This window comes from Hypanus sabinus, chromosome 11 (assembly GCF_030144855.1).
Source record: "Hypanus sabinus isolate sHypSab1 chromosome 11, sHypSab1.hap1, whole genome shotgun sequence".
Classification (NCBI taxonomy): Eukaryota; Metazoa; Chordata; class Chondrichthyes; order Myliobatiformes; family Dasyatidae; genus Hypanus; species Hypanus sabinus.
The window spans coordinates 90,120,116-90,146,807 of NC_082716.1; the positions used below are offsets into that span (position 1 = coordinate 90,120,116).

A 26,692-nucleotide genomic window follows, 5' to 3' on the forward strand; every position below is an offset into this window, starting at 1 on the left:
CTCTGGTCTTAGACTCTCCCACCAAAGGAAACACCCTCTCCACATCCACTCTATCAAGGCCTTTAACCACTTGCTTTCACATTCTCATTTTAATTAAAAATTAAATTAAAAAGTCACAATTTTTAAAGTAACTAAAATTAGTTAGAGTCCTCACTTACACAACAGAGATCTTGTATTTACTGTACTTCTTTTAGAAATGTTAATGGATTTCACTAAGTTGTGACTTTCAGAACCAGAACTCTAAAGCAGCTGAACTCTTTAATGATGTCACTATTTCCTAATATAACTTTAAAAGAGTACATGATCATTGCAATTTTTCAGTTAAAAATAAACCACAGGCCAGTATTATTGTATTTAAACACTTTAGAATGTTACCCTAGATTACAGAAACACAAACTATACCCGAATACAAAAAATTATTGAGCTAGCAAATATTGGAAAATGATTCAAGAAGGGAAAATCAATACAAATGATTTGATTGTCACAAGATGAAAACATAGGAAATAGAAGGAAGAAGTGGTCATTTGCCCCCACATACCTGTTCTGGCATTCAGTAAAATTACAGCTGATTCTAACCCAGAATCCCTTTGCTGTCCAAATCACAGTCTACTTGATTTTGTTAATATGCAAAATTCTCCTGAGCTTTGCCCTCAAATGCTTGGTGACTAAATCTTTACAATCTGTTAGATTGAGTGTTCTGAGATTCTTGGTCAGTCCAGAAAATGCAGCCCTTATTTTGAGAAAGGAGATGCTCACTGATAACTTCAAGAATCTTACTCAGCTTAATTGAAAGCTGCCTTGTTCCTACCACATTCAAACAAAGACCGCTTCATAATTTACAAATTTATGAATAAAATCCTCAACAATAATTAACAAACATTCCCAAAGATCTTTAATGATGGTGACAACTTTTCAACAATTGCAAAATAATTCAAGTCCAATTTTAAACAAATTTCTGAGCAAATCATCAGGAGGAATCTGAAGGAACATGAAAATCCACGGTACAGATCATTTGGCCAATTGTGTCCACAGCAGATCCAACCTAATCTCACTTCACAACACTTGGTTCAAGCCTTTAATTACCACATATCAAGCAGTCATCCAAGATACTATTTTGAAAGCAAGCATTTGCCCTAATTATTCAGTGATTCTGCTACGAAGTCAGAAAACACCTCCAATAAGTCACTCAGCAAAAGGCAATGTGGTAGTCAGGAAGCACTGGCAATCAGTCAGGATGGTAACTAATAGTGCCAATCCTGATAGCTGCTGCAAGTTTCATAATAGCGATCCAAGCTATTTGCTACCGATGTCCACAAGTAACTGTGTCATTTCAATCCAGACACAAATGTACATGCAAATGATATCCATTCTTCACACAACAAAATGTCAATGTATTGGTGCTCAAGTAATTACAGCTTCATTGTGTATTTCTGCACCCTGATTACTGTACAATATTAACTTTACAGTATCAAAGCAATGTCCCCCTCTCAGAAGGTCATCTTCCAAATTAATTAGAAACAAGACACACAGGATGATCATGAAACATACATTTTGCCACTTACTATTTCTCTGGACAATATGCATTATATTGCACAATATACAACTAATCAGCTCACAAAAAAGGTATAATTGGTTAGAAGAGGAATCACCTACAGCACTGGTGAAATGTTTTGAACTAAAGTATTTTGGTGCAAGGAAAGAAAATTACAAGCTTAATTCGTTGGGGGTCAGGACCGACACTATCGCCAATCGAGACACTGACACTAAGATGATGCCTAGAGAAACAAAGGGACGACAACTGAAACAAAGTTTTAAAAATACTAAGTGATTTAGCAATTTTGCAATCATTCTGATCTTCCTGGTGTTTGTATTGTTAAGTAGTTTTTCTCCAGATTTCTTTAACTTAAAAAACATCTATTAATTAGTATCAGAAGAATACAAAAAAAAGCCTATATTGTGATATATTTTTCTCATTTACCCGGAGTAAAATCAACAGATAGCATTGAACTGCTGTTCGTATAGTTTTGGGCAACAAAGGTAACTGCTGATGCATTCATACAGTTGGCTGTGGTTGAGAAAATTCCATGCCGCATTTGTCTGACAAGAACCCGGGTTTGAGTAATAAGTTCAATTCAATACCTGGGACTCAGCTAATCAATGCCCATTTTTAACGTCTCCACACAACTTAAGTACGTTGTGGGACCCTTGATGTTGTAGATGGGATGGCATTGTCATTGTATTTTAAAATACTCTCTTTAAGCTTGATGCTGCAAAGCTTCTGTCACTGGACAATAAATAAATAACTGTTCTTACTTTGTTTTTAGTTTATTGATCCACACAATTCTCCCGTCACTCGCCAACTGCGCAGCTGCACTGCGCACCTTCGGAAAGTAGAAAATGGTGCAGCCGCCAATCTCTTCCCCACCGAAGCAGCCAGCGGCTCAAAAATTGCATTCACATGAACCGACCACTCCAGTTTAAGAAAGGCCGAAAGTCTGCAGTGCCTTAGCTAGGGTGCAAGCGACAAACGGCCTCAAAAGTTAAAAATAACCAGCAGCCGCGCAGCATTTCAAAATCAAGGAAGAGGCCATCACACGACCAAGCTAGCAACGCATCCTCGGCTTGTTTCTGGAAGGCGGCTGCGCCCATTCAGCGCCTGCGCGGCAACTGCCACCTGCGCACAGGACAGGGACAGCGGCGCAAGCGCGGAGAGGAGGCGCTCGCGAAGCCGGGTTTGGCATGGACGGAATGGGCGGGAGGAAAGTACTTCCTTCTCCTCAAATAAGTTGATCTTGGGTTTACCCTCCTTACCCTGTTTCCTGGCAACAGTGCTTTCCTTTGTCTTATTCCTTGTTATAACATTCCCCTTCTAACCAAACTCTGTCATCATTTACCCCATCATCATCTCCTGCATTAGCTTTGTATGTTTTTTTAAAATTTTATTTCTATGTGTATCAGCCAACTCAGGGGTGCTGTTTTATCACATTAAAAGGTGACAAAATGCAATTACTTTACTAATATGAATTAATGTTATTATTGAAAGTGGCATCACAGATAGATAGGGCTGTGGAGAAAGCTTTTGGCCCACTGGCTTTTCATAAATCAATGTTTTGAGTACAGGAGATGGGATGTTATGTAGAAGTTGTATAAGACATTGGTGAGGCCTAATTTGGAGTCGTGTATGCAGTTTTGGTTACCTACGTACAGGAAAGATGTAAATAAGGTTGAAAGAGTGCAGAGAAAATTTACAAGGATGTTGTTGGGTGTAGGGGATCAGTTAGAAGGAAAAATTGAACAAATTAGCACTATATTCGTTAGAACGTAGAAGATGCGAGGAGATCTGATAGTATACAAAATTATGAGGGGTATAAGATAGGCTAAATGCAAGCTGGCTTTTTCTACTGAGGTTGGGTGGAACTACAACCAGAGGGTGAAGGGTGAGAAGTTTAAGGGAAACACAAGGGGAAACTTCTTCACTCTTGAGAGTGTGGAATGAGCTGCCATCACAAGTGGTGTATATGAGCTCGATTTCAACGTTTAGGAGAAGTTTGGATGTTAGGAGTATGGAGGACAATGTTTCTGGTGCAGGCTGATGGGGTAGGCAGTTTAAATAGTTTTGGCATGGACCAGGTGGGCCTGTTTCCGTGCTGTATTCTCTGACTCTAATGGTAAATTGTGCCTAGGGAAATGTATGTAGATGTTGAATTTCTGAAATGAAAACGGTAGGTCATTGAATCGAAACGGTAATTCAGATGCATTCTTCACAGATGTTGGCTGACCTGCTGAGTATGTGCAGCATGCATTTTTACGTCCTTCTGTGTAGATTTTACTTTTGTGGCAGGCTTTTGGCCTCTCTCAAAACGAGGTGATCGCCTACTATGGGTCAACTACCCTCATAAGAAAGTCGAAACGGCAGATACTGGAAATCTAAAATTAAAGGCTGGCCAGAGAGGATTAACATTTCAGGTCTGAGACCCTTCATCAGACCTCTGGTTTGAGTTATTTACCCCGGACACATCTATTTTCCCACTGGTATGGAATCACGCTGGAATCATAGAGGCTTTTTTCTCCCTCCGTCCTATTGGTACCGGATCTTAATTGGTGCTGCTCCCGTTTTAGGCGGGCGGATCTTTATTTGTGTTACACAGGGAGGACGGTTGCTAGGGAGACGGTTGTGGCGGGTGCTTGGGAGGACGGTAGATCAAAACACGAACGCCGAAGATGTGGTAGTGCGTAGCGCTGACCTCGATACTGCTGTCAAAAGTCAGATGGTGAGCTCTAGAAAAAGGAAAAAAATAAATTGCGGGTCAAGTTAGGTTTGCTTTGATTTGGAAAGACAATGTAAGGATATTTCCATTTACTGAAGAGCAAGGAGTAGTGTGTCTTACTACATTGAAAAATAGAGTATTTTTCTTGATACTTTTAAGCAGCGAAACATCCCGGGAACATTTTTAATTTATTCATTGTGGGTTGGAGACGCTGGTGGCAGGAGCACCGTGTATTGTCATTAAGGTGTAGCTGTAGCCTAATAGCCATATCGCCTTCCTCTTCGTACTGGTCTTCAGTGTCAAGAACAGTGTATGGGGGGAGGGGAGTGAAATAAACTGAGCCTGTTTATTTGAGATTGTTCTTTTTCTTTCATAGAAATAAGAGTGAAGCATTGAAAACTTTTAGCAAGTTATAGATTTAACTGATTAACTAGATTTCAAAATCTCTTCAGTCTTTGCAACGGTATTGTCGTTGACCCCAAAGGCTCAACAAACGTCAATCTCTGGATTTACCGAAGAAAACACGTCTTATTCTGTATCACCACCGCACCTCCAACTCCAAATGCAGTCCTCTTCCACTTGAGCAGTATGCACTACATAAGGATACCTTTCCAAATATCACAGCCAATATTCCTATTCAAAATAGTTAAAAACACTTCCTATTTCCTACACGTTGGCTCTCGTCCCCTCTCAAACCCTTCCATTTCAAGGATCCTCTTGTCTTCACAAGCCTCCACATTCAGCAGATCATTGTCCATAACCTCTAACATTTTCACTGTAATGCAACCACAAGTAACATCTTCCCCTCCCCTCCTTCAGCCATAACACCTCTATTTGCTCTTCCCTTAGATAATAACTATTCTCCTACACATCAGAGCTCGTTGTGCAACCGTATGTGAATCATGTGTCTCCACAAGTTTTAGGATATCTTGCTGCCTCACCTGTTACCAACCTAGTGATGCCAGCACCCCCAAATCGTCAAACGATATCAAGTAACTTGAATCTCTGCACTTTGAAGCATGTGTCATATTTGCTTTCATTATCAACTTTCTTCCTTCCAGCTCCAGTTGCATCTCAACTGAACCAGATTCACTTATGTTTTGCAACACACACAAAATGTTGGATGAACTCTGCAAGTCTACTGCTCATTTCTACTTCCTACCCAAGATCCACAAACATAACTATCCTGATGAGCCCATTGTTTCTGCTTGCTCCTGCTCCACTGAACCTCACACTATTTTGTCCCCCTTGGTTCAGTCCTTTTCTACTTGCATCCATGACACTTCACATGCTCTCCTTCACTCCAATAATTTTCAGTTCCCTGACCTGGATTGCCTTATTTTCTCTATAGATGTCCAGCCCCTATACATGTTGATCTCCCACCAGGAAGGCCTGAAAACTTTCTTGACCAAAGACCTAACCAGTTCCCTTCCACCACCACCCTTCTCTGTCTCTTGCAATTGGTCCTCATCCTCAACAATCTTTCTTCAGGCTCCTTCCACTTTCTCCAAACTAAACTTGCAACGATAGACACTAGCTATCTGTGCCTTCCTGACAACAACTTTTCTTCCACCCTGTTTGCACCCATACTGAGCTCTTCAATTTCATCAAATTGCCTCCAGCTTCCAATTTACTTGGCCCATCTCTGATACTTCTCTCCTCTTTCTTGATCTCTTTGTCTCCAACTCTGCAGACAGACTATCCACAGATGTCTCTTAAAAACCTACCAACTCTCGCAGTTATTGTGACTGTACCCTTCCCACCATGTCATTTGTAAAAAATGCTATTCCCTTCTCTCAGTTCCTCCATTTTCATTGCATCTGTTCTCAGTGTGAATCTTTCCATTCTAGAACATCTGAGATATCCCCTTTTTATTTCCAAAGAATGGGGTTTCCCTTCCACCACAAATGCCGCTCTCACCCCCATCTCCATTTCCCACACATCTACCCTCACCCCATTCCCCTGCCATTAACACAGGGATAGGGTCCAGCAGCACATTATTCTTTTAACCTGGCATCTTCAATGGGATCCTACCACTAAGCACATCTTTCCCTCCCCACCCCTCTCCACTTTCTGTAAGGAAAGTGTCTACGGGACTTCCCACTGATCTCCCTGCAAGTGTGACAAGTGCAGCGTCTGTTCCTACACCTCCTCCCTTATCACCGTTATGGTCCCAAATAGTCCTTCCAAGTGAGGTAACACTTCACCCATGGTCTGTTGGGGTCATCTGTTGTATCTGGTGCTCCCAGTATGGATGGTTTCCTCTACATCCGTAAGACCTGATGTAGATTGGGGAACTGAGTGGTCAAGCACATTTGCTTTGTCTGCTGCAAAAGGCAGGATGTCCCAGTGGCTACCAATTTCAACTTGACTTTCCATTCCCATTCTCACAAATCTGGCTGTAGCTTCTTCTACCATGATGAGGCAAAGATCAGGCTGGAGGAGCAACATACTTCTGGTAAGCTGGCGGCATGCTCAGATGCGGAAGCGTCTATGGGCAAAGATGTTATTGGCGTTTTAAACATTTTTTTTTACAACTGCAAGACCCATCTGGACATTGTCTACCCCATCAGTGAGTTGCTTGTTGGCGTAGAAACTGAAGGAGCCGAATTTGGTGAGGATCATGCTGCTGCCTGTGTCAGAGAGGCATCAATGCACAAAGGCAGTGTGCAATCTTAGAGCAAGTAATCATCATAGTCACCTTTCTTGTGATTGCAAAACCCTGTTGGACATTATTAATGTGGAATGCTGCAAGTTCAATTTACTGGTTCATTGGCTGACAGTGGGGGAGCTCTGTGACCGTGCTCATTGTGAGAAGCTGCCCAGGAGAGAGGTGTTGGAGTTGGTGCACTCCACCAGAGTGCTGGAGATGGTGTCTTTACCAATCAAGGTATCTAATCAAGTTAGAGCCATTTGTCTGCATTTGACAAATATATTACTGTAGAAATACTAACACACAGAAGATTCAAAACATGGCTGAACACAAAAGATTCTGCAGGTGTTGGAAATTTTGAGCAAAAGGAAAAAATGCTGAAGGTGCGGCAACATTCATGGACTCGGGGACTTGGACTATATTTTTCTTGTGTGACTGTATTTACTGCTATATCATATATGCCTTGTACTGTGTATGACTGTTATCACTGTTTTGCACCTTGGCCCTGGAGTAACACTGTTTCATTTGGCTGTGTTCATGTATGATTGAATGACAATTAAATCTGAACTTCAACATCTCGTATTCCATCTGGGTAGCCTCCAACAAAATGGCATGAACATAGATTTCTCCAGCTTCTAGTAATTTCTTCCCCCTCCTCACTTTTTTCCTATTCCCCATTCTGGTTACCATCTCATCCCTTCTCCTCACCTGCCCATCACCTCCCTCTGATGCCCTTCCTCCTTCCTTTACTTCACTGGTTATTTGGCTTCTCCTATTATATTGCTTCTACTTAACTTCTTTACCTCATCCACCTATGCCCCCCCCCACCTTGCTTCATCCCCTTTCCCCCATGCAGCTAACTTTCCCCTCGCCTGGTTTCACCTATCACTTCCAACGTGTGCTCCTCTCCCCACCCCCCCTACCACCATCTTGTTTTGGCCTCTGCCCCTTCCTTTCCAGTCATGACGAAGAATCTCAGCTTGAACTGTTGATGGTTTATTCCCCTCCTTAGATGCGGCCTGACTTGCTGAATCCCTTCAGCATTTTTTTCTTTTGCTCAACATTTCCAACAACTGCAGAATCTTTTGTGTTCAGCCATGTTTTGAATCTTTTGTGTGTTAGTATTTCTGCAGTAATATATTTGTCAAATGCAAACAAATATCTCTAACTTGATTAGATACCTTGATCGGTAAAGAAATGTTGGGCCAAAGGGCCCGTTTTTGTGCTCACTTACTCTGACTCTGAAACCATTTTCCACAAAGTCACCTCTATTAACAACAAATATTATAATTGTGTTATAAACTAATGGCAAAAGATAATCCTGATTTTTTTCCCCTCAAAATGCAGGTAGTATTTTGGTTTAATTACTTATCCAAAAATAGGTACTTCACACAGTGTAGCATTCCCTTATCAGTGGAGTAGGTTTAAGAGTTGAACTCATAACCTCTGATAAGTCAAAACATTGTTTGTTTAGTCTTACCTGACATCTGACTGAGTATCAAATGAAAGTGAAGAGAATGAAATATAGTGAAAGAGTCCTTTTTCCCTTTTTCAATATTTTTATTGATTTCTTACAAAAAAGAATACAGAGTACAGGAGGATGTATATATATCAATTACAATATATGTGAATCACACTTATAGTCTTATCCCATATTCATGTAAATTAAATTGAATCGTAATATTGAAAGGTAGTAATTTTATTATATAAAAAATCTAAACCCACTCCCAAGAAAAGCTGTGTGGTAAAGAAAGAAAAAGGGGAAAAAATCCTTATCATATAGTAAAACATGTTAGCCAACATCTGTACTTTATAACAAATCAAAGATTTTGAAAATAATTCAAAAAAAGGTACCCACAATGTTAGAAAGTCTTGTCTTGATTCAGAAATTGAACAAAAATCTTCTCTAAATTTAAGTGTGACATAACATCGCTTAGCCATTGAGCATGAGTAGGCGGAGCAACATCCTTCCACCTAAGCAACAATGCCCTCCCGGCTATAAGAGAAATAAAAACCAAAATGTGCAAATCAGGTGTCTCCAAGATAATATTTTTTTCCTCTAACAATACCAAATAAGGCAGTCAAAGGGTTTGGTTTAAAATCTACAGGAAAAAGTTTGAAATACTTTCTTCCAGTATTTTTCAAGACTTGGATATGTCTAGAACATATGAATTAATGAAGCCTCTCCATTGTTACATCTGTCACAATAGGGAGATGTATCCGAATAAAAATGAGACAGCTTATCTTCAGTCATGTGAACCCTACGGACCACTTTAAATTGTGGGAGGGAGTGATGGGCACGTAACAATGAGGTATTAACCAATTTAAAAATTTCATTCCAAGTTTCCTCAGAAATTGAAGTCTGTAAATCTTGTTCCCAGAGATTTTTAATTTTGTCTAAAGGAACAAAATACCTTTTTTGTTTAAAAAATGTAATAGGGAGAAACCTGGGAACTATAGACCAGTGAGTCTTACATCAGTGGTATGCAAACTACTGGAAAGGATTCTTAAGGATAGGATCTACGAGCATTTGGAGAAATACAGTCTACTCGTGGATAGTCAACATGGCTTTGTGAAGGGAAGATCGTGCCTCACGAGCCTGATGGAGTTTTTTGAAGAGGTAACAAAAGAAATTGATGAGGGTGGGACAGTGAATGTGGCCTACATGGACTTTAGCAAAGCATTTGACAAGGTCCCTCATGACAGACTCATCCAGAAAGTCATGAGGCATGGGATAAGTGGAACCTTAGCTGTTTGGATAAAAAAATTGGCTTAAAGGAAGAAGGCAGATGGTAGTTGTGGAAGGAAAGTATTCTGCCTGCAGGTCGATAACTAGTGGAGTGCCGCAGGGATCTGTCCTGGGACCCCTGCTATTTGTGAGTTTTATAAATTACCTGGATGTACAGGCGGTAGGATGGGTGAGTAAGTTTGCGGATGACACTAAGATTGGAGGAGTTATGGGTGGAGCTGTAGGTTGTCAAAGGTTACAAGAGGATATGGACAGGCTGCAGGGTTGGGCAGAAAAATGGCAGATGGAGTTCAATCTGGACAAGTGTGAGGGGATGCATTTTTAAAAGACAAACCAGAAGACTGAGTACAGGATTAATGGTCAGTTACTTAAGAGTGTGGATGAACAAAGGGACCTTGGGGTTCAAATCCATATACCCCTCAAGGTCGCTGTGCAGGTTGATAGGGTGGTTAAGAAGGCCTATGGGATGCTAGGCTTCATAAACAGGGGGATTGAGTTCAAGAGTAGAGAGGTCATGTTGCAACGCTACAAATCTCTGGTGAGACTGCACTTAGAGTATTGTGTTCAATTCTGGTCACCTCATTATAGGAGGGATGGAGAGGGTGCAGAGGAGATTTACCAGGATGTTGCCTGGTTTGGAGAACAATTCATATGAAGCAAGGTTAGCAGAGCTGGGATTGGAGCGTAGAAGAATGAGAGGGTACTTGAACGAGGTCTACAAGATTATGAGAGGCATAGATAGGGTGGATAGTCAGTACCTGTTTCCCAGGGCACTAATAGCAAACACCAGAGGGCATATGTACAAAATTAAGGGAGGGAAGTTTAGGGGAGACATCAGGGGTAAGTTTTTTACACAAAGAGTTGTGAGTGCCTGGAATGACTTGCCAGGGATGGTGGTGGAGGCTAAAACATTAGGGGTATTTAAGAGCCTCTTGGACAGGCACATGGATGAAAGAAAAATGGAGGGTTATGGGGTAGTGTGGGTTTAGTACTTTTTTTAAAGATTACATGGGTCAGCACAACATGGAGGGCTGAAGGGCCTGTACTGTGCTGTAGTGTTCTATGGTTCTATGGAACTTTTCTCATTCCCAACAACACACCATAAATATTAGATATTGATCCATTATGAAAAGGTTTAAAATTAAAAATTACATCTAATAAATTCTTATCAGGACTTTTAGGAAATGTATGTAATTGAGACCGCAGAAAGTCTCTAATTTATAAATATCGAAAAAAGTGGGGTTTTGGTAAGCTATATTTAGTTGACAACTGCTCAAACAAAAAGAGACTTCCACCAACAAATAAATCCTGGAAGCATTTAATACCCAGTCTATCCCATTCTTTAAAAATTACATCAGTCATAGAAGGTTTAAAAAAATGGAAAAAATGGGACTTGAAAGAGAAAATCTCAATAGACCAAAATATTTTCTAAATTGTACCCAAATCCTCAAAGTATGTTTAACTACAAAACTATCAGTTAGTTTACTTAAAAATAAAGGAATTGAGGATCTGAGAAGAGAGATGATAGAAAATTTATTAACAGAGTTAGCTTCTAAAGAAACCCAAACGGGACTGTCCTCTCGGTTAATATAATATAACCAAAATATGAGATTCTGTATATTGACTGCCCAGTAATAAAACCTAAATTTTGGTAAAGCTAAACCTCCGTTCTTTTTAGCTTTTTGAAGATGAACTTTATTTAGTTGAGAGTGTTTAATTTTCCATATATATGAAGATATGATAGAATCAAGAGAATCAAAAAAGGATTTAGGAATAAAAATGGGTAAGGCCTGAAAAAGGTATAAAAATCTAGGCAAAATATTCATTTTAATAGAATTAATTCGGCCAATCAATGATAATGAAAGGGGCTGCCATTTTGATAGTGCCCTTTTTACATAATTCAGCAAGGTAAAAAAAATTTCTTAAAATAAGTATTTATAATTCTTCGTAATTGTTACATCCAAATAAGTAAATTGATCTCTTACAATTTTAAAAGGAAGGTTAGTATTAATTGATACCAAATTATTCAAAGGAAAAAGTTCAGTCTTATGAAAATTTAGTTTATATCCTGAAAACTGACTAAAACAGGAGAGTAAGGAAAGTACAAAAGGTAATGAAGTCTCAGCATTAGAAATATAAAGCAAAAGGTCATTAGCATAAAGCAAAACTTCGTGAATAATACCCCCCTTAAAATACCAGTGATATCATTAGATTCTCAGAAAGCAATAGCTATGTGTTCTAAAGCCAAATCAAAAAGCAAAGGGCTCAAGGGAAAGCCTTGTCTAGTTCCACGTTGAAGTTGAAATGGTTTGGAATTCTGAGAGTTAGTAAGAACCTGAGCTGAGGGAGATAAATAAAGTAATTTAATTCAGCGAATAAATTCAGGCCCAAACTTAAATTTTTCTAAGGTTTTAAATAAGTACAGTAATTTCATTCAACCCAATCGAAGGTTTTCTCAGCGTCTAAGGATATCACACATTCCAATAGCTCTTTAGAAGGAGAATAAATAACATTTAATAAACAACGAATGGGAACATTGATTTTTAATCTGAACATCAAAAGTAATAAATGGTAAAATACTTTCAATTCTAAGAGCCAGAACTTTGGATAGGATTTTAATGTCAAATTAAGTAAGGCGATAGGTCTATATGACAAACATTCAGTTGGGTTAAACATTCAGTTGGGTTTAACATTCAGTTCTTTTTAAGAATAAGTGAAATAGAAGCTTCATAAAAAGATAGGGGGATTTTGAAAGGACTAAATATAAACGAGGTATAAGCAATAAGGAAAAAGCCTTATAAAATTCTCCAGAAAAACTGTCAGGACCTGGAGCCTTCCCCACATGCAATGAACATACAGCCTTGGCAATTTCCTCAGAAGAAACAGGTTGATCCAACTGTTTTTGGTTATCATCAGAAAGTGCAGGGATATTTAATTGATCTAAGAAATAATTCATTACACTATTACAGTACACCAAAAATCCAAGAAGTAGACAGATGGGTGACGGTCCAGAGAGGCAGGGGGAGCAGGCAGAGAGAGCAGAGCACCCCTGCGGCCATTCCCATTAACAATAAGTATACCGTACTGGATACTGTTGATGGGGATGACCTACCAGGAATGAGTTGTAGTGGTCCTGCCTCTGGCACAGAGGTTGAACCCTCAACTAGAAAGGGGAGGAGGGAAGAGAAGAGAGTGATAGTTTTAGGGGATTCTATAGTCAGGGGGGCAGATAGGAGATTTTGTGGGGAAGATCGGGAGTCTCGGATGGTATGTTGCCTCCCTGGTGCCAGGGTCCGGGACATGTCAGATAGGGTGCAGGCTATTCTTGAGAACGAGGGCATGAACCCAGATGTAGTGGTCCATGTAGGGACCAATGATGTAGGTAAGGTGAGTGAGGGGGTCCTGCTTAGAGAGTTCAGGGAGTTAGGAGTGAAGCTGAAAGGCAGGACCTCCAGGATGACAATCTCGGGATTGCTATCTGTGCCACGTGCGAGTGAGGTGAAGAATAGAATGATTATGCACATTAATACGAGGCTGAGAGCATGGTGCAGGAAGGAAGGGTTCAGGTTTTTGGATAATTGATCTTTGTTCCAGGGACATTGGGATCTGTTTCGAAGGGACGGTCTACATCTGAACTGGAGGGGTACTAACATTCTTGCAGGAATGTTTGCCAGTGCTGCTCGGGGGGGGGGGGTTAAACTAGATGTGCAGGGGGCAGGGATCCAGAATATGAGAGAAGATGGTATGATGAAGGATAAGGGACAGGTGGGGAATACACGTTTCCCAAATATTAATTGTGTAAAGGAGAAAGGTGAGACAGAGCATGTGTTGGAAAAGCTACATGTACAGAGGGTTGGTCAGAAGGAGCATAGGGTTAAATGTGTAGAAGGTTTGGGTGATCTAGAGAAGGTCATCAAAATTCAAGGTGCAATTAGCCCGATGGAAGTTCAAGGAGCTGGATTAGGTACAATAGACAGTGTTTTAAGCAAAGAGAGGAGGAATGGGCTAAGAATTCTATACTTGAATGCGCGTAGTGTCAGAAATAAGACAGATGAGCTTGAAGCTCAGATGAAAATGGGGAACTATGATATTGCTGGGATAATGGAGACATGGCTGCAAGGGGATCAGACCTGGGAATCTCTACGTGCTATCGTAGAGACAGAAATATGGGAAGAGAGGGTGGGGTGGCCCTGTTGGTGAGGAATGAGATTCAGTCCTTAGCAAGAGGTGATTTGGGAACAGGGGAAGTAGAGTCTGTGTGGATTGAGCTGAGGAACAGTAAGGGTAAAAAGACCCTAATGGGTGTTGTGTACAGGCCCCCAAACAGTAGCGTGGATATTGGGTACAAGTTGATTAGGGAGATAACATTGGCATGTGCTAAAGGTAATGCAGTCGTTATGGGAGATTTCAACATGCAGGTGAACTGGGAGAATCAGGTAGGTGCTGGACCCCAGGATAGGGAGTTTGTGGAGTGTCTAAGGGATGTATTTTTGGAACAGCTTGTGCTTGAGCCAACCAGGAACGAGGCTATTTTGGACTTGGTGATGTGTAATGAACAGGAATTGATAAGTGATCTTGAAGTAAAGGAGCCATTAGGAAGTAGTGATCATAACATGATAAGTTTTTATCTACAATTTGAGAGGGATAAGGGCAGATCAGAGATGTCAGTGTTGCAATTAAATAAAGGAGACTACAGAGCCATGAGGGAAGAGCTGGCCAAAGTTAAATGGGCGGATGCCCTGGCAGGAAAGACAGTGGATCAGCAGTGGCAGTTATTCTTGGGGATAATACAAAAGATGCAAAAGCAGTTCATTCCAATGTGAAGGAAGGATTCAAAGAGGGGGAAGGGGCCACAGTGGTTGACAAAGGAAGTCAGAGATTGTATAGCATTAAAGAAAAAGAAGTATGACAAGGCTAGGATGAGTGGGAATACAGATGATTGGGAAAGTTTTAAGGAACAGCAGATCTTAACTAAAAAAACAATACGGAGAGAAAAAATCAGGTATGAGCTCAGTCTAGCCAGGAATATAAAAGGGGATATTAAAAGCTTTTTTAGCCATGTGAAGAGAAAGAAGATAATTAAGAACAATGTTGGCCCCTTGAAGAATGAATTGGGAGAAATTGTTATGGGAAACAGGGAAATGGCAACAGAATTTAATGCGTACTTTAGATCTGTCTTCACCAGGGAGGACACAAGCAATCTCCCAGATGTATGGATGGGCCAGGGTCATAAGATATCAGAGGAATTGAGACAGATTGACATTAGGAAAGAAACTGTGATGAGTAGACTGGTAGGACTGAAGGCTAATAAATCCCCAGGTCCAGATGGTCTGCATCCGAGGGTTCTAAAAGAGGTGGCTCAGGAAATTGCGGATGCATTGGTAATCATTTTCCAATGTTCCTTAGATTCAGGATCAGTTCCTGAAGATTGGAGAGTGGCTAATGTTATCCCACTTTTCAAGAAAGGAGGGAAGAAGAAAACGGAGAACTATCGCCCTGTTAGCCTAACGTCAGTCGTGGGGAAGATGCTTGAGTCCATTATTAAGGACGAAATAGTGGCACATCTTGATGGCAGTAATAGGATTAGGCCGAGCCAGCATGGATTTACCAAGGGCAAATCATGCTTGACTAATCTGTTGGAGTTTTTTGAGGGTGTAACAGGGATGTTAGACGAGGGTAAGCCAGTGGATGTTGTGTATCTAGATTTTCAGAAGGCATTCGATAAGGTGCCACATAGGAGATTGGTGAGTAAAATCAGAACTCATGGCATTGGGGGCAGGGTTTCAACATGGATAGAAAACTGGTTGGCAGATAGAAAGCAAAGGGTAGCAGTGAATGGGTATTTCTCAGACTGGCTGGAGGTGACTAGTGGGGTACCACAGGGCTCTGTATTGGGACCACAGCTCTTTACGATTTATGTCAACGATTTAGATGAGGGCATTGAAAACTATATCAGCAAGTTTGCTGATGATACTAAACTGGGTGGCAGTGTGACATGCGAAGAGGACGTTAGGAGAATACAGGGAGACTTGGATAGGCTGGGTGCGTGGGCAGATACTTGGCAGATGTCATTCAGTGTGAATAAATGTAAAGTTATCCACTTTGGAAGCAGGAACAAGAGGGCAGAGTATTGTCTGAACGGTGTAGTGTTAGGTAAGGGAGAAATGCAAAGAGACCTAGGAGTCATAGTTCATCAGTCAATGAAGGTGAATGAGCAAGTGCAACAGGCAGTGAAGAGGGCAAATGGAATGTTGGCCTTTATTACAAGGGGAATTAGTACAAGAGCAAGGATGTCCTTTTGCATTTGTACAGGACCCTGGTGAGACCACACCTGGAATATTGTGTACAGTTTTGGTCTCCAGGTTTGAGGAAGGACAATCTGGCAATTGAGGAAGTGCAGCGTAGATTCACTAGGTTGATTCCTGGGATGGCAGAGCTGTCTTACACAGAGAGATTGGGCTTGTACACACTGGAATTGAGGAGATTGAGAGGGGATCTGATTGAAACGTTTAAGATAATTAAAGGATTTGATAGGATTGAGGCAGGAAATATGTTCCAGATGTTGGGAGAGTCCAGTACCAGAGGGCATGGATTGAGAATAAGAGGTCAGTTATTTAAAACAGAGTTGAGGAAGAGCTTCTTCTCCCAGAGAGTTGTGGAGGTGTGGAATGCACTGCCTCGGAAGATGGTGGAGGCCAATTCTCTGGATGCTTTCAAGAAGGAGCTAGATAGATATCTGATGGATAGGGGAATCAAGGGATATGGGGACAAGGCAGGGACTGGGTATTGATAGTGAATGATCAGCCATGATCTCAGAATGGCGGTGCAGACTTGAGGGGCTGAATGGTCTACTTCTGCACCTATTGTCTATTGTATTATCTTTGGGAGAATCAGAACTATAAAGTTTAGAGTAAAATTCTCTAAAGGTATCAATTATTTAAAATGGTCAGTTGTATCACCATCAGCTTTACAGATTTCTTTAATTTGCCATTTAACTATGAAGGTTTTTAACTGATTAGCCAATAATTTTGTCTCCATGAATATAGAATTGACTTTTATCTTTTAGGAGTTGAGTTTCAATCGGATATGTTAAAAGAAGATCATATTTAGTTTTAATTTCAACATGGCTTTTATAAAAAGCAGGTTCTGGAGTCAAGGCATATTTTTGATCTAATTGTTTCAACTGATTACCTAGTTCAATTCTCTCTTTGTTAGCTTTTTTCTTAGCATTTGCAGTATAAGAAATAATTAGACCTCTAATATAAGCCTTAAAGGCATCCCATATAATAAGACTAGAAGTCTCTTCCTGCGTATTCTCTTCAAAAAAAAAGAATAATTTGTCTCTCCAAAAATTTTTAAAACTTATCTGATAGCAAAGTTGGGTTAAAACGCTAAAATCTGTTTATTTGAAGGAAACCAGGGAGATTTAAGATAAAAGCACAGGAGCATGATCTGAAACAGCAATCTCTTTATATTCACAGAATCAAACTAATGGAATCAATTGGCTGTCAATTGACATGGGAATAAAACGATTACTCCTTATCTATTGGATGTAAGAAACACCAGATATCAACAATATCACATTTCATTTGAAAAGATTGAACAAACAAGAGGTAATTTATTAAGTATTGCTGGCTTAGAAGATGATCGATCGAAAACTGGGTCTAGCCAACAATTAAAATCTCTACTGAAGACCAATGAGTAAAGACTTAAATCAGGTAGAAGCGAAAAAAAATCGCTCAAATAACCCTGGATCATCTATATTTGGGGCATACAAATTAGCAAATACCACTAATTTATTATCTAATTTTCCTGATACTATAATAAAACGCCCATTGGTATCAGACACTACTTTATGTTGAACAAAAGAAACTGTATTATCTATAAAAACTGAAACACCCTTAGACTTAGCCTGAAAGGAGGAATGAAATTGCAGTTCTTTCCAATAACTGAAGAGGCGTAAATTATCACATTTACAAATGTGAGTTTCTTGCCAAAAAATATAATTGGGACCTGGTTTTTTAATATAGGTAAATATCACATTCTGTTTCAGGGGGTGGTTTAATCCTTTAACGTTAAAACTAAGTAAATTAATAGTATGATCCATTTTTAATATTATTTAAAAGAAAGGTTAGAATAGTAATCACTGAATGTATATTAAATCCAAACAATGAACTTTGAGATAAAGCAACCAAGCAAGAAATGTGGCTAAGAGACCAAACCAGCTCCCAGAAAACACCCAACCCCCACCCACCTCCCAAAGTCAGAAAGTTGACCAATGGACAGCTAAACCTAATGACATTACTCTCCCTAAAAAAAACTACTGGTTTAGCTCCAAATACATCTTCAAGGTTAACTGCGTTCCAACTAGACTAAATAAGAGAAAAACCCAATTGGACCATATTGAAAGAAAAAAATCTCAAAAAAATAAGTATAATATATTTTAAAACCTATCAAAATTCAAAACATATTAACGCAAGGTTTTAACTCATTAAAATCTTATTTTCTAAGTAAAGCATTAAAGAGTTCAAGAAGAGAGTTAGCTACAAAGGCATATCAAAAGTAAAAGAAGCAAATATTCATGTAGGAAGATATTAAACAGTCAAACTTCTGCAACTAAAAATTCTTGGGCTTCCTGTGTCGAACGAAGCCATTTCCGAGAACCATCCCTCAAAATAATTCTGAGCTGAGCAGGATAATGGAGAGACGGCTTAAAACCTCTGTTATACAGTTCCGACATAACCTTTTTAAACTTGAAGCGCTCATTCATCATCTCAGGTGGATAATCATTGACAATTCTGATCTTCTGACTGTTGTAACCTTTGGCGGGATTCACGAATTAAAAGTTCCTTTGTTTGAAAATCATGAAGACAGATTATCACTGATAGGGGTCTCTCTCCTACAACTGATCTGGGCACGAGTGATCTATGAGCTTAGTCAATCTTAGATGGAGATTTAAAAATTTTAGGGAATAATTTTGGCAAGAAGTTTGCAAAGAATTCCGTAGGCTTCCATAAACTCTTCAATAAACTCCATAAACTCTTCAAGTCCCAGAATTCGTAGATTATTTCTTGTACTTCTGTTTTCCAAGTCGATAATCTTCTGTCTTACTTTTTCATTAGACTTTGACTGTTTTTCACAAACTGTTTGCAGGCCTTCAATCTTCGTGTCCAAAATCATCTGAGTATCTTCATTCTCCTGTAATCGTTTATCATGTTCACTTAAGGTTTTTTGAATAGAGTCAAATTTTACATCAGTTTGTTTAATTTCAGAGCTGAGTTGCTGGAACTTCTGCTAGAATTCCTCAGAGAATTCTTTTTTGTTTCCGAAACGTCTCCATAATAGATTCCAACGTTACAGGAGGGTACTCATCTTTCTTAGTACCTTTGGCAGCCCTCATAATAAAACAATATTATGTTTAAAAGCAAGATTTAAAAACAAGTTGGAAACAGCAAAGTAGATAATATAGGAGCAGCTACAAAAAGCTGTTATTCCACCAACAACCAGTAGGCATCTGTCGTGAAAGAATCCAACAGTGGAATTAGTTTAGCAGTCAGCATTCCTCTTGAGCTGATTTGTACTCTTTGATGTAAATATTTATTTCCAATGGATAATAATACATATTATTATTATTTAGATAAGAATGGATCAAGATGGTGAAAATAAAAAAGAAGCGATTAACCCAAATGATGATTCAGCAAATATTGAAGATCTTGAGCTAGAAAACAGGAACAACTTTCTTAACAGTGTGCTTACAGGAGATGCTGAGAACTTACGCAAGTGTTTTGTAAATACAGATAAACCAAACCATGAAAAAAGTAATGAATTGTTAAATATACATGATGACTTCGGCAGAAATGCTCTCTTTGCAGCTGCCATCCTGGGTCACTGTGAAGTTATTCAAGAGTTGGTGTCACAAGGAGCAAATGTGAATGAGCAAACTAACAGAGGTACTTGGACACACTGTTGATTTTTCAATATTAGTAGTGGATATTTCTTTAATCTTCTATTTCTCTAATTAAGATGAATACAAATGCGGTTGGCAAACATTGTGAAAATACTGTATATTGTGCAATAGAATATATATAGAACAATACAGCACAGTACAGGCCCTTCAGCCCACAATGTGCTGACCCTTAAACCCTGCCTCACATATAACCCCCCACCTTAAATTCCTCCATATACCTGTCTAGTAGTCCCTTAAATTTCACTAGTGTATCTGCCTCCACCACCGACTCAGGCGGTGCATTCCACACACCAACCGCTCTCTGAGTAAAAAACCTTCCTCTAATATCCCCTTGAACTTTCCACCCCTTACCTTAAAACCATGTCCTCTTGTATTGAGCAGTGGTGCCCTGGGGAAGAGGCACTGGCTGTCCACTCTATCTATTCCTCTTAATATCTTGTATACCTCTATCATGTCTCCTCTCATCCTCCTTCTCTCCAGAGAGTAAAGCCCTAGCTCCCTTAATCTCTGATCAAGCCCTAGCTCCCTTAATCTCTGATCATAATGCATACTCTCTAAACGAGGCAGCATCCTGGTAAATCTCTTCTGTACCCTTTCCATTGCTTCCACATCCTTTTATAGTGAGGCGACCAGAACTGGACACAGTACTCCAAGTGTGGCCTAACCAGAGTTTTATAGAGCTGCATCATTATCCTGTGACTCTTAAACTCTACCCCTTGATTTATGAAAACTAACATTCTATAAGTTTTCTTATGGAGTAACACAGACATACATACATACACACACATACATTTTCTGGATGACACAGTGAAGATAAAAGTTCAGACCGGCAAAATTAATAAGCACAAGCCCAGACAGCAAGATTTAAACTATATTTTGTGTATTCTTCAGCACAGAAAGGCACTGTGGAATAAATATAGGATCAACACATCAACATATGCTATTAACTTGTGACACATACTGTTTACCTTAATTACATAGGCTTCTGTTAGTCATGCAGAACCCTTTTGCTTTAACAGAGTATTTTTCAAAGGAAGCTGACAAGTTGGACTGAAAATTGGCTCAGCAACCAGAAAAAAAAGAATATTTGAGACCTTTAGTGACTTGTAGGCTGTGCAGAGTGGAATTCTTCAAAGCTGTGTGCCAGTCCATTGTATTTAATGGCAAATTGATAACTTGAATTCTGCAAATGTGTTTGCTAAACAACACAAGAGCCTGTGTATAGTACAGGAAAGATACTAGCATGGACAGAAGGTTGTCTGACTGGCAGGGGCAAAGAATGGAGATAAAGGGGGCCTTTTCTGGCTGCCAGTGATTAGTGGTGTTCTGTAGGGGTTGGTATTGGTTCAGCTCCTTTTCACATTATATGCTAATGATCTGGATGGCTTTGTGGCCAAGTTGGCAGACAATACAAAGATAGGTGGAAGGGCAGGTAGTGCTGAGGAAACGGAGTCTGCAGAACGACTTGGATTAGGAGAATGGGCAAAGAAGTGGCAGTTGTAATATAATGTAGGGAAGTGTATGGCTGTTCCCTTTGGTAGAAGGAATAAAGGCATAGACTATTTTCTAAATAGGGAGCAAATTCAAAAATTAGAGGTGCAAAGGGACTTAAGAGTCCTTGTGCTGGATTCTCTGAAGGTTAATTTGTAAGTTGAGTTGGTAGTAAGGAAGGCAAATACAATGTTGGCATTTGTTTTGAGAGGACTAGAATATAAAAGTAAGGATGTAATGCTGGGATTTTATAACGCATTGGTCAGACCACACTTGTGAGCAGTTTTGAACTCCATATCTAAGAAAGGATGTGCTGGCATTGCAGAGGAAGCAGAGGTGGTTTACAAGAGTTATCCTGGGAATGAAAGGGTTAATGTATGAGTTGCTCTGGGGCTGTATTTGCTGGAGTTTAGAAGAATGATGGGGATCTCATTGAAACCTACCAAATGTTGAAAGGCCTAAATAGAGTGGACATAGAAAGAATGTTTCCAACAGTGGAACACTCTGGGACCAGACGGCACAGCCTCAGAATAGATGTCCCTTTAGAACAGTGACGACAAGTAATGTATTTATTCAGAAGGTGCTGAACCTGTGGAATTCATTGCCACAGACAACTATGGAGGCCAAGTTATTGGATATATTTAAAATGGAAGTTGATAGATTTCTGATTAGTAAAGCATCATAAATCAGCCACAATTGAATGGTGGAACAGTCATGATGGGGATGAATGGCATAACTTTGCTCCTATTCCTTATGGTCTTATGAATTTAAGAGGTTTAAAGTCAATACCACAGACACAGTTTTATACAATGTCGTAGTATCATACAGCATGTAAACAGGCTGGGCTGGAAAATCTATCAATACTGATACATCTGTCCACATGAGCTAGTCCCATTTCCACACACTTGGTATTTATTCCTTTAAACCTTTTCTGTGTATGTCACCAAAGACTCCTAACAAATTTCTACTGATGTACTGTGGATACCATTCTGATTGGTTGTGTCATAGCTTGGTATGGAGCTTCCAATATGCAGAATCAAAAGAGGCTTCAGGGGGTGGTAGACTTGGCCAGCGCAACCCTCCCCAGTATCAAATATATCTTCAAAAGGTAGTGCCTCAAGAGTTTGGCATCCATCATTTAAGGACCCTCGACATCCAGGAAGTGTCATTTTCTCATTGATACCATTAGGGAGGAGGTACAGGAACCTGAAGGCCCACACTCAATTTTTTAGGAATAGTTTCCCCACCACAGTATCAGATTTCTGAAAAATCTATGAATACTACCTCATTTCTCTTCTGCATTATTTATTTACTTATTTTTGTAACTTGCCTAAGAAGAACGTATTAATTTGCCTTAATGACTATTGGCCAGAAACACATTCGCAGTGATTAAGTGTTTTGAGAGGTTGGTGATGAAACATTTCAACTCCTGGGTGAAAAGCGAATTGCATCCACTCCAATTTGCCTACCAAGGCAACAGGTCCATAGCAGAAGCCACCTCATTGGCTCTTCACTCAACTCTGAAACATCTGGACAGCAAAGATGCATATATCAGGATGCTCTTTATCAACTATAGTTCAGTATTCGATACCATTATCCCCTTAAAACTAATCAATAAGCTTCAAGACTTTAGCCTCAATATCTCCTTATGCAATTGAATCCTCGATATCCTCACTTGCAAACCCCATTCAATTCAGATTGACAACAACATCTCCTCCACAATCTCCAACAGCACAGGTGCAGCACAAGGCTGTGTGCTTAGGCCCCTGCTCTACTCACTTTACACTTATGAAGGTGTGGATAAACACAACTCCACAATGCTATATTCAGGTTTGAAGTAATCAGGTGATCTGACAGCATATGTGGTTAGAGGAATTAAGCTAAGATCAATGATCTTTCAACTGTGGAAATATATCTGTAACCCTGAAGTCTTAATGATTTTGTTGTTTTTGTAAAACATAATGTGAACAAGTTGAAGTCTAAGAAATCCCTAAGTACTTTGCTGATTTCATGGGAAATCTTACAAGTATGTTTGTGTTATCTGTGAGCAAACTATTTTCTTTTATGTGAGGCAAATTGTTTTATGGCCAGAGGGGTTGTTCTGACGACAGGGGAAATGGGATGGAGCTTCTAAGGATCAAATGTTAGAACAAGATAAGGATGAAGATAAGAATGTAATGTTATGGAATGAGTGACTGTTCTTTGTATTCAAAAATCATATAAAAGTACTTTGGTTGAAACAGAGGATTGGAGCTATATTTCCATGTAAAACTTGGCTGGAACTATATCACCCCTTGCAAGTAAAATAATAAGTCTTAATAATGTAATCCATTCTGAATTTGTTGTAGCTTGTTTCTTTACATTAGAAGATGTTATGTAATGTTCTTTACATTAGAAGATATAGCTGAACAGTACATGACAACATAACTATCCCAATAAAAGCTTTTCAATCTGATATGTTAATTGTTTCTTTCTCAACAGATGTTCCGTTTTGTCGAGTAATTGCACTGATTTCGATTTTGTTTCGTGTCCACAGGATATACTCCTTTACATTGTGCTGCTGCATGGGGGAAGCTGGAGAGCTTAAACGCTTTGGTGAGCCTTGGAGCTAATGTTCAAACAATCAACTTCAGAGATGAAAAAGCACGAGATATAGCTAAGCGATATTCAATTGCCAATTGTGTAGAGTTTCTAGATTGGGCAGGTAAGAAATGGCATTAACACTTTATATTGATTTCAATAACAATGTATAAGTTATGTTAAGAAAATCATAAACAAAAGGGAGTTTCTGGTTCTGTTTTAAAATAAGTAAGTTTTGGATATCTGTCCAATAGTAGTGTTTGCGCAAAGGAAAATCTGAACCTTTAGAATTTCTTAGTTTTATACAATCATATCATATTAAGTTAGAAGAGGAATTTGTAAGTATACATTGCGTAACTAGAACTTTTCTCATTTCTTTTGTTACGGATTCAGCAACAATAAATATATAAGTGAGGCAGGGTTTTCTTATAACAAATAAAACATTTATTTTAAAAAACAAACCCCCAAAAGTAAACAAACCACTAACGCAACCGGAAATCAGCTGCTGTGCGGCAGCTTAAACAGTTCTTAAAGCAATGAAGCGAAAACAGTTCTTAAAGCGATGTTGCAAAAACAGTTCTTCAAAGTAGTACTGCAAAAGTTCAAAATGCTTACAGTCCATTAAAGGAGAGACTTTTTAGACGATTCAGATTCTCTTTCACGTCGTGTTGTTGCGGTTCCCAGTCGAACTATACTTTTCCTGGAGAATTTACGACGATGAAAATGAAACGGCTTAAAGGCACTGACCTTTCCTTTACAAAACTGTACCCAACCCTTTCTGCTATTCACGGGGACAGCCAACGAATTCCTTCTGAATGAGGATCAAACAAGGTCGAACCTGTTTCACCGTCAAAATCGACTTTCCTTGATCTTTTAGCTCCCAAACTCTGATCTTCACTCTCCACTGATTTTTAACTGGCAGTATTATAAAGAAACTGCCGGCAATGACCTTTTAAACTTTAGGCATTAAATAAAACTCCACCTTTCAACCAAACTGCATCATAATATTGGACCACGCAGTGGCATGGAGTCAAAATGGCAAATCCAGCCACGAACTGCCCCTCCTCACAGGGAGGGGTCCTCCTTTTATACCCTGTAAAAAAAACCTGTCACATGACCTCTACTGGCGGGAAAATGACATCACTCCACCATCACAAGACCACTACCTTAAGTCCAGTATAACTTCAACACCACTGTCACGTGACAAGTACAAGATACCCACACTAACACCTTCCTCCAAAAAAAAAATTTTGGTCTGGCAAGAACAACATTTTAACAATTATTTACTAGGGAAAAAAACAAATGTATAAATTTTATAACATACACAGTATACATAGTATCATCATAAAACATCTTACAACTTACAATACAGTAGGAGTGTTACAATTGTAAAAAAAAACACTCCATAAAAAAATTACATTGTACATTCAACATCCAGATAGACAATCAGCAACCACATTATCTTTACCTTTAATATGAGTTATCACAATATTGTACTCTTGTAACATCAAATTCCTATTTAATAACCTTCTGTTTTTGTTTATCATCTTACTCAGAAACACTAATGGATTATAATCAGTGTAAACCAGGGGTGTCAAACTCATTTTAGGTCACGGGCCGGATTGTGAAAAATGCGACTTCATGCGGGCCAGATCAGTTGTGCACGCGCGCGTGCTCCCACAGCTTTCGTTGCCTTCATTTTTTCAACCTGCTCTCATGTGTCTCAGTCTCTGCTATATCTAAAATTGTTTCACCTTACGAATTTTGTTTTTTATGAAGCAGATTGCCTAGCAAGCATTCTTTTTATGATTGGTATTAACTTACAGATGTAGATTACAAGAAAGTAGGCAACGAGAAAGAAACAATGCTATTTCGGCTAAGATTGTTTTGGGAGCCATACCTTTTCCATTAATAAACCGTTTGAAATCAAGCATTAGCAAACACAAATGTAGACCTAACCGTTACACAGAAATGCCATTCACAAAGCAACTTTTTATCCTGGAGCTCTGTTGTGTCTTTCCCTTTGCTTTCCATGAACTGACAGATCTCCTCACGCAACTCGAAACATCTTTTCAGCACTTTTCCTTGGCTTAACCATCGCACCTCTGTGTGATAGGGCAAATCATTATATTCTGAACCCAACTCCTCCAGAAACGACTTGAACTCGCGGTGATTTAAACCCTTGGCTCTTATGAAGTTAACTGCTTGTGTTATGGTACTCATTATATGGTCCATTTTCAAGGCTTTGCCACACCAACGATTCCTAGTGTATGATGCAGTGATAAGCTGTCAGCTCACCTGCGCTGTTTTCCTCCCGCATCTTCTCCCGGATCCTGCCCACCAATCCACTCTTTTGACCGCACATCGCAGGCTTCTGTTTCTTGTCCAGATGCTTGTATTTGTCGTGGAGTTTCGTTTTATAGTGTCATCTTACGTTATATTCTTTAATTACAGTCACACCGTCTCCGCACACAAGACAAACAGGTTTGCCCTTTATATCTGCGAACATATACTCTGCCTCCCACCTGCCTTGAAAACCCCTGTTTTCAAAGTCCACCTTTCGTTCAGCCATTTTTGGGGTGAGGGATAGCTGAAAGTTGACCACATGTGACTAGCGCCATAAGGATGCTGATGAGAGAGGAAGGCAAGTGCGAGCAATGCACTGGCAGTGCATTGTGGGATTTGTAGTATTAGTGGTGCATACAATATACCGGCGGGCCAGCTCTAATAGAAAAAAAATTTATTCATTAATGATATTCAGGAAATAAACCAGGGAAACCAAATAAACACTAAAAACCCTGAAAACCTGGTACCTGAATAAACTCAGCATTAGCCATATCATACACCATAGGCGCTTCGATTACTGGGGCCAGCTTTAATAGTAATTAGATATTATCTCGCAGGCCAAAGATAATTCCACCGCGGGCCTTGCGTTTGAGATATATGGTGTAAACAATAAGTGGTTTTTGAGTTGTACCAACGTA

At 39.5% G+C, this 26,692-nt stretch overlaps 2 protein-coding genes across 12 annotated transcripts in view; one reads left to right on the forward strand and one right to left on the reverse strand.

The window, feature by feature from the left end:
- The window catches only part of klhl20 (kelch-like family member 20), a 73,457-nt gene extending 70,824 nt beyond the window's left edge, over positions 1 to 2,633 (reverse strand). The window contains exon 1 of one of the 3 annotated variants that reach the window (XM_059984885.1): positions 2,314 to 2,633. The gene's annotated coding sequence lies outside the window, so the exon portion shown is untranslated. The remainder of the gene's footprint in view (positions 1 to 2,313) is intronic. The other 2 variants (XM_059984884.1, XM_059984883.1) reach the window with 2 other exon arrangements.
- Positions 2,634 to 2,709: 76 nt separating this feature from the next.
- The window catches only part of ankrd45 (ankyrin repeat domain 45), a 36,645-nt gene continuing 12,662 nt past the window's right edge, over positions 2,710 to 26,692 (forward strand). For 2 of the 9 annotated variants that reach the window (XR_009514831.1, XM_059984891.1), the window contains exons 1-3: positions 3,577 to 4,271; positions 19,308 to 19,620; positions 23,665 to 23,832. Coding sequence is in view for 8 of the 9 variants with exons in the window: in XM_059984891.1 (XP_059840874.1) it covers positions 4,035 to 4,271; positions 19,308 to 19,620; positions 23,665 to 23,832 (718 nt within the window). In the remaining variant the exon portion in view is untranslated. Of the gene's footprint in view, positions 2,764 to 2,817; positions 2,993 to 3,576; positions 4,272 to 6,707; positions 6,727 to 8,958; positions 9,234 to 9,291; positions 9,542 to 17,151; positions 17,284 to 19,307; positions 19,621 to 23,664; positions 23,833 to 26,692 lie in introns of those variants that run through there. The other 7 variants (XM_059984894.1, XM_059984897.1, XM_059984892.1 and 4 more) reach the window with 7 other exon arrangements.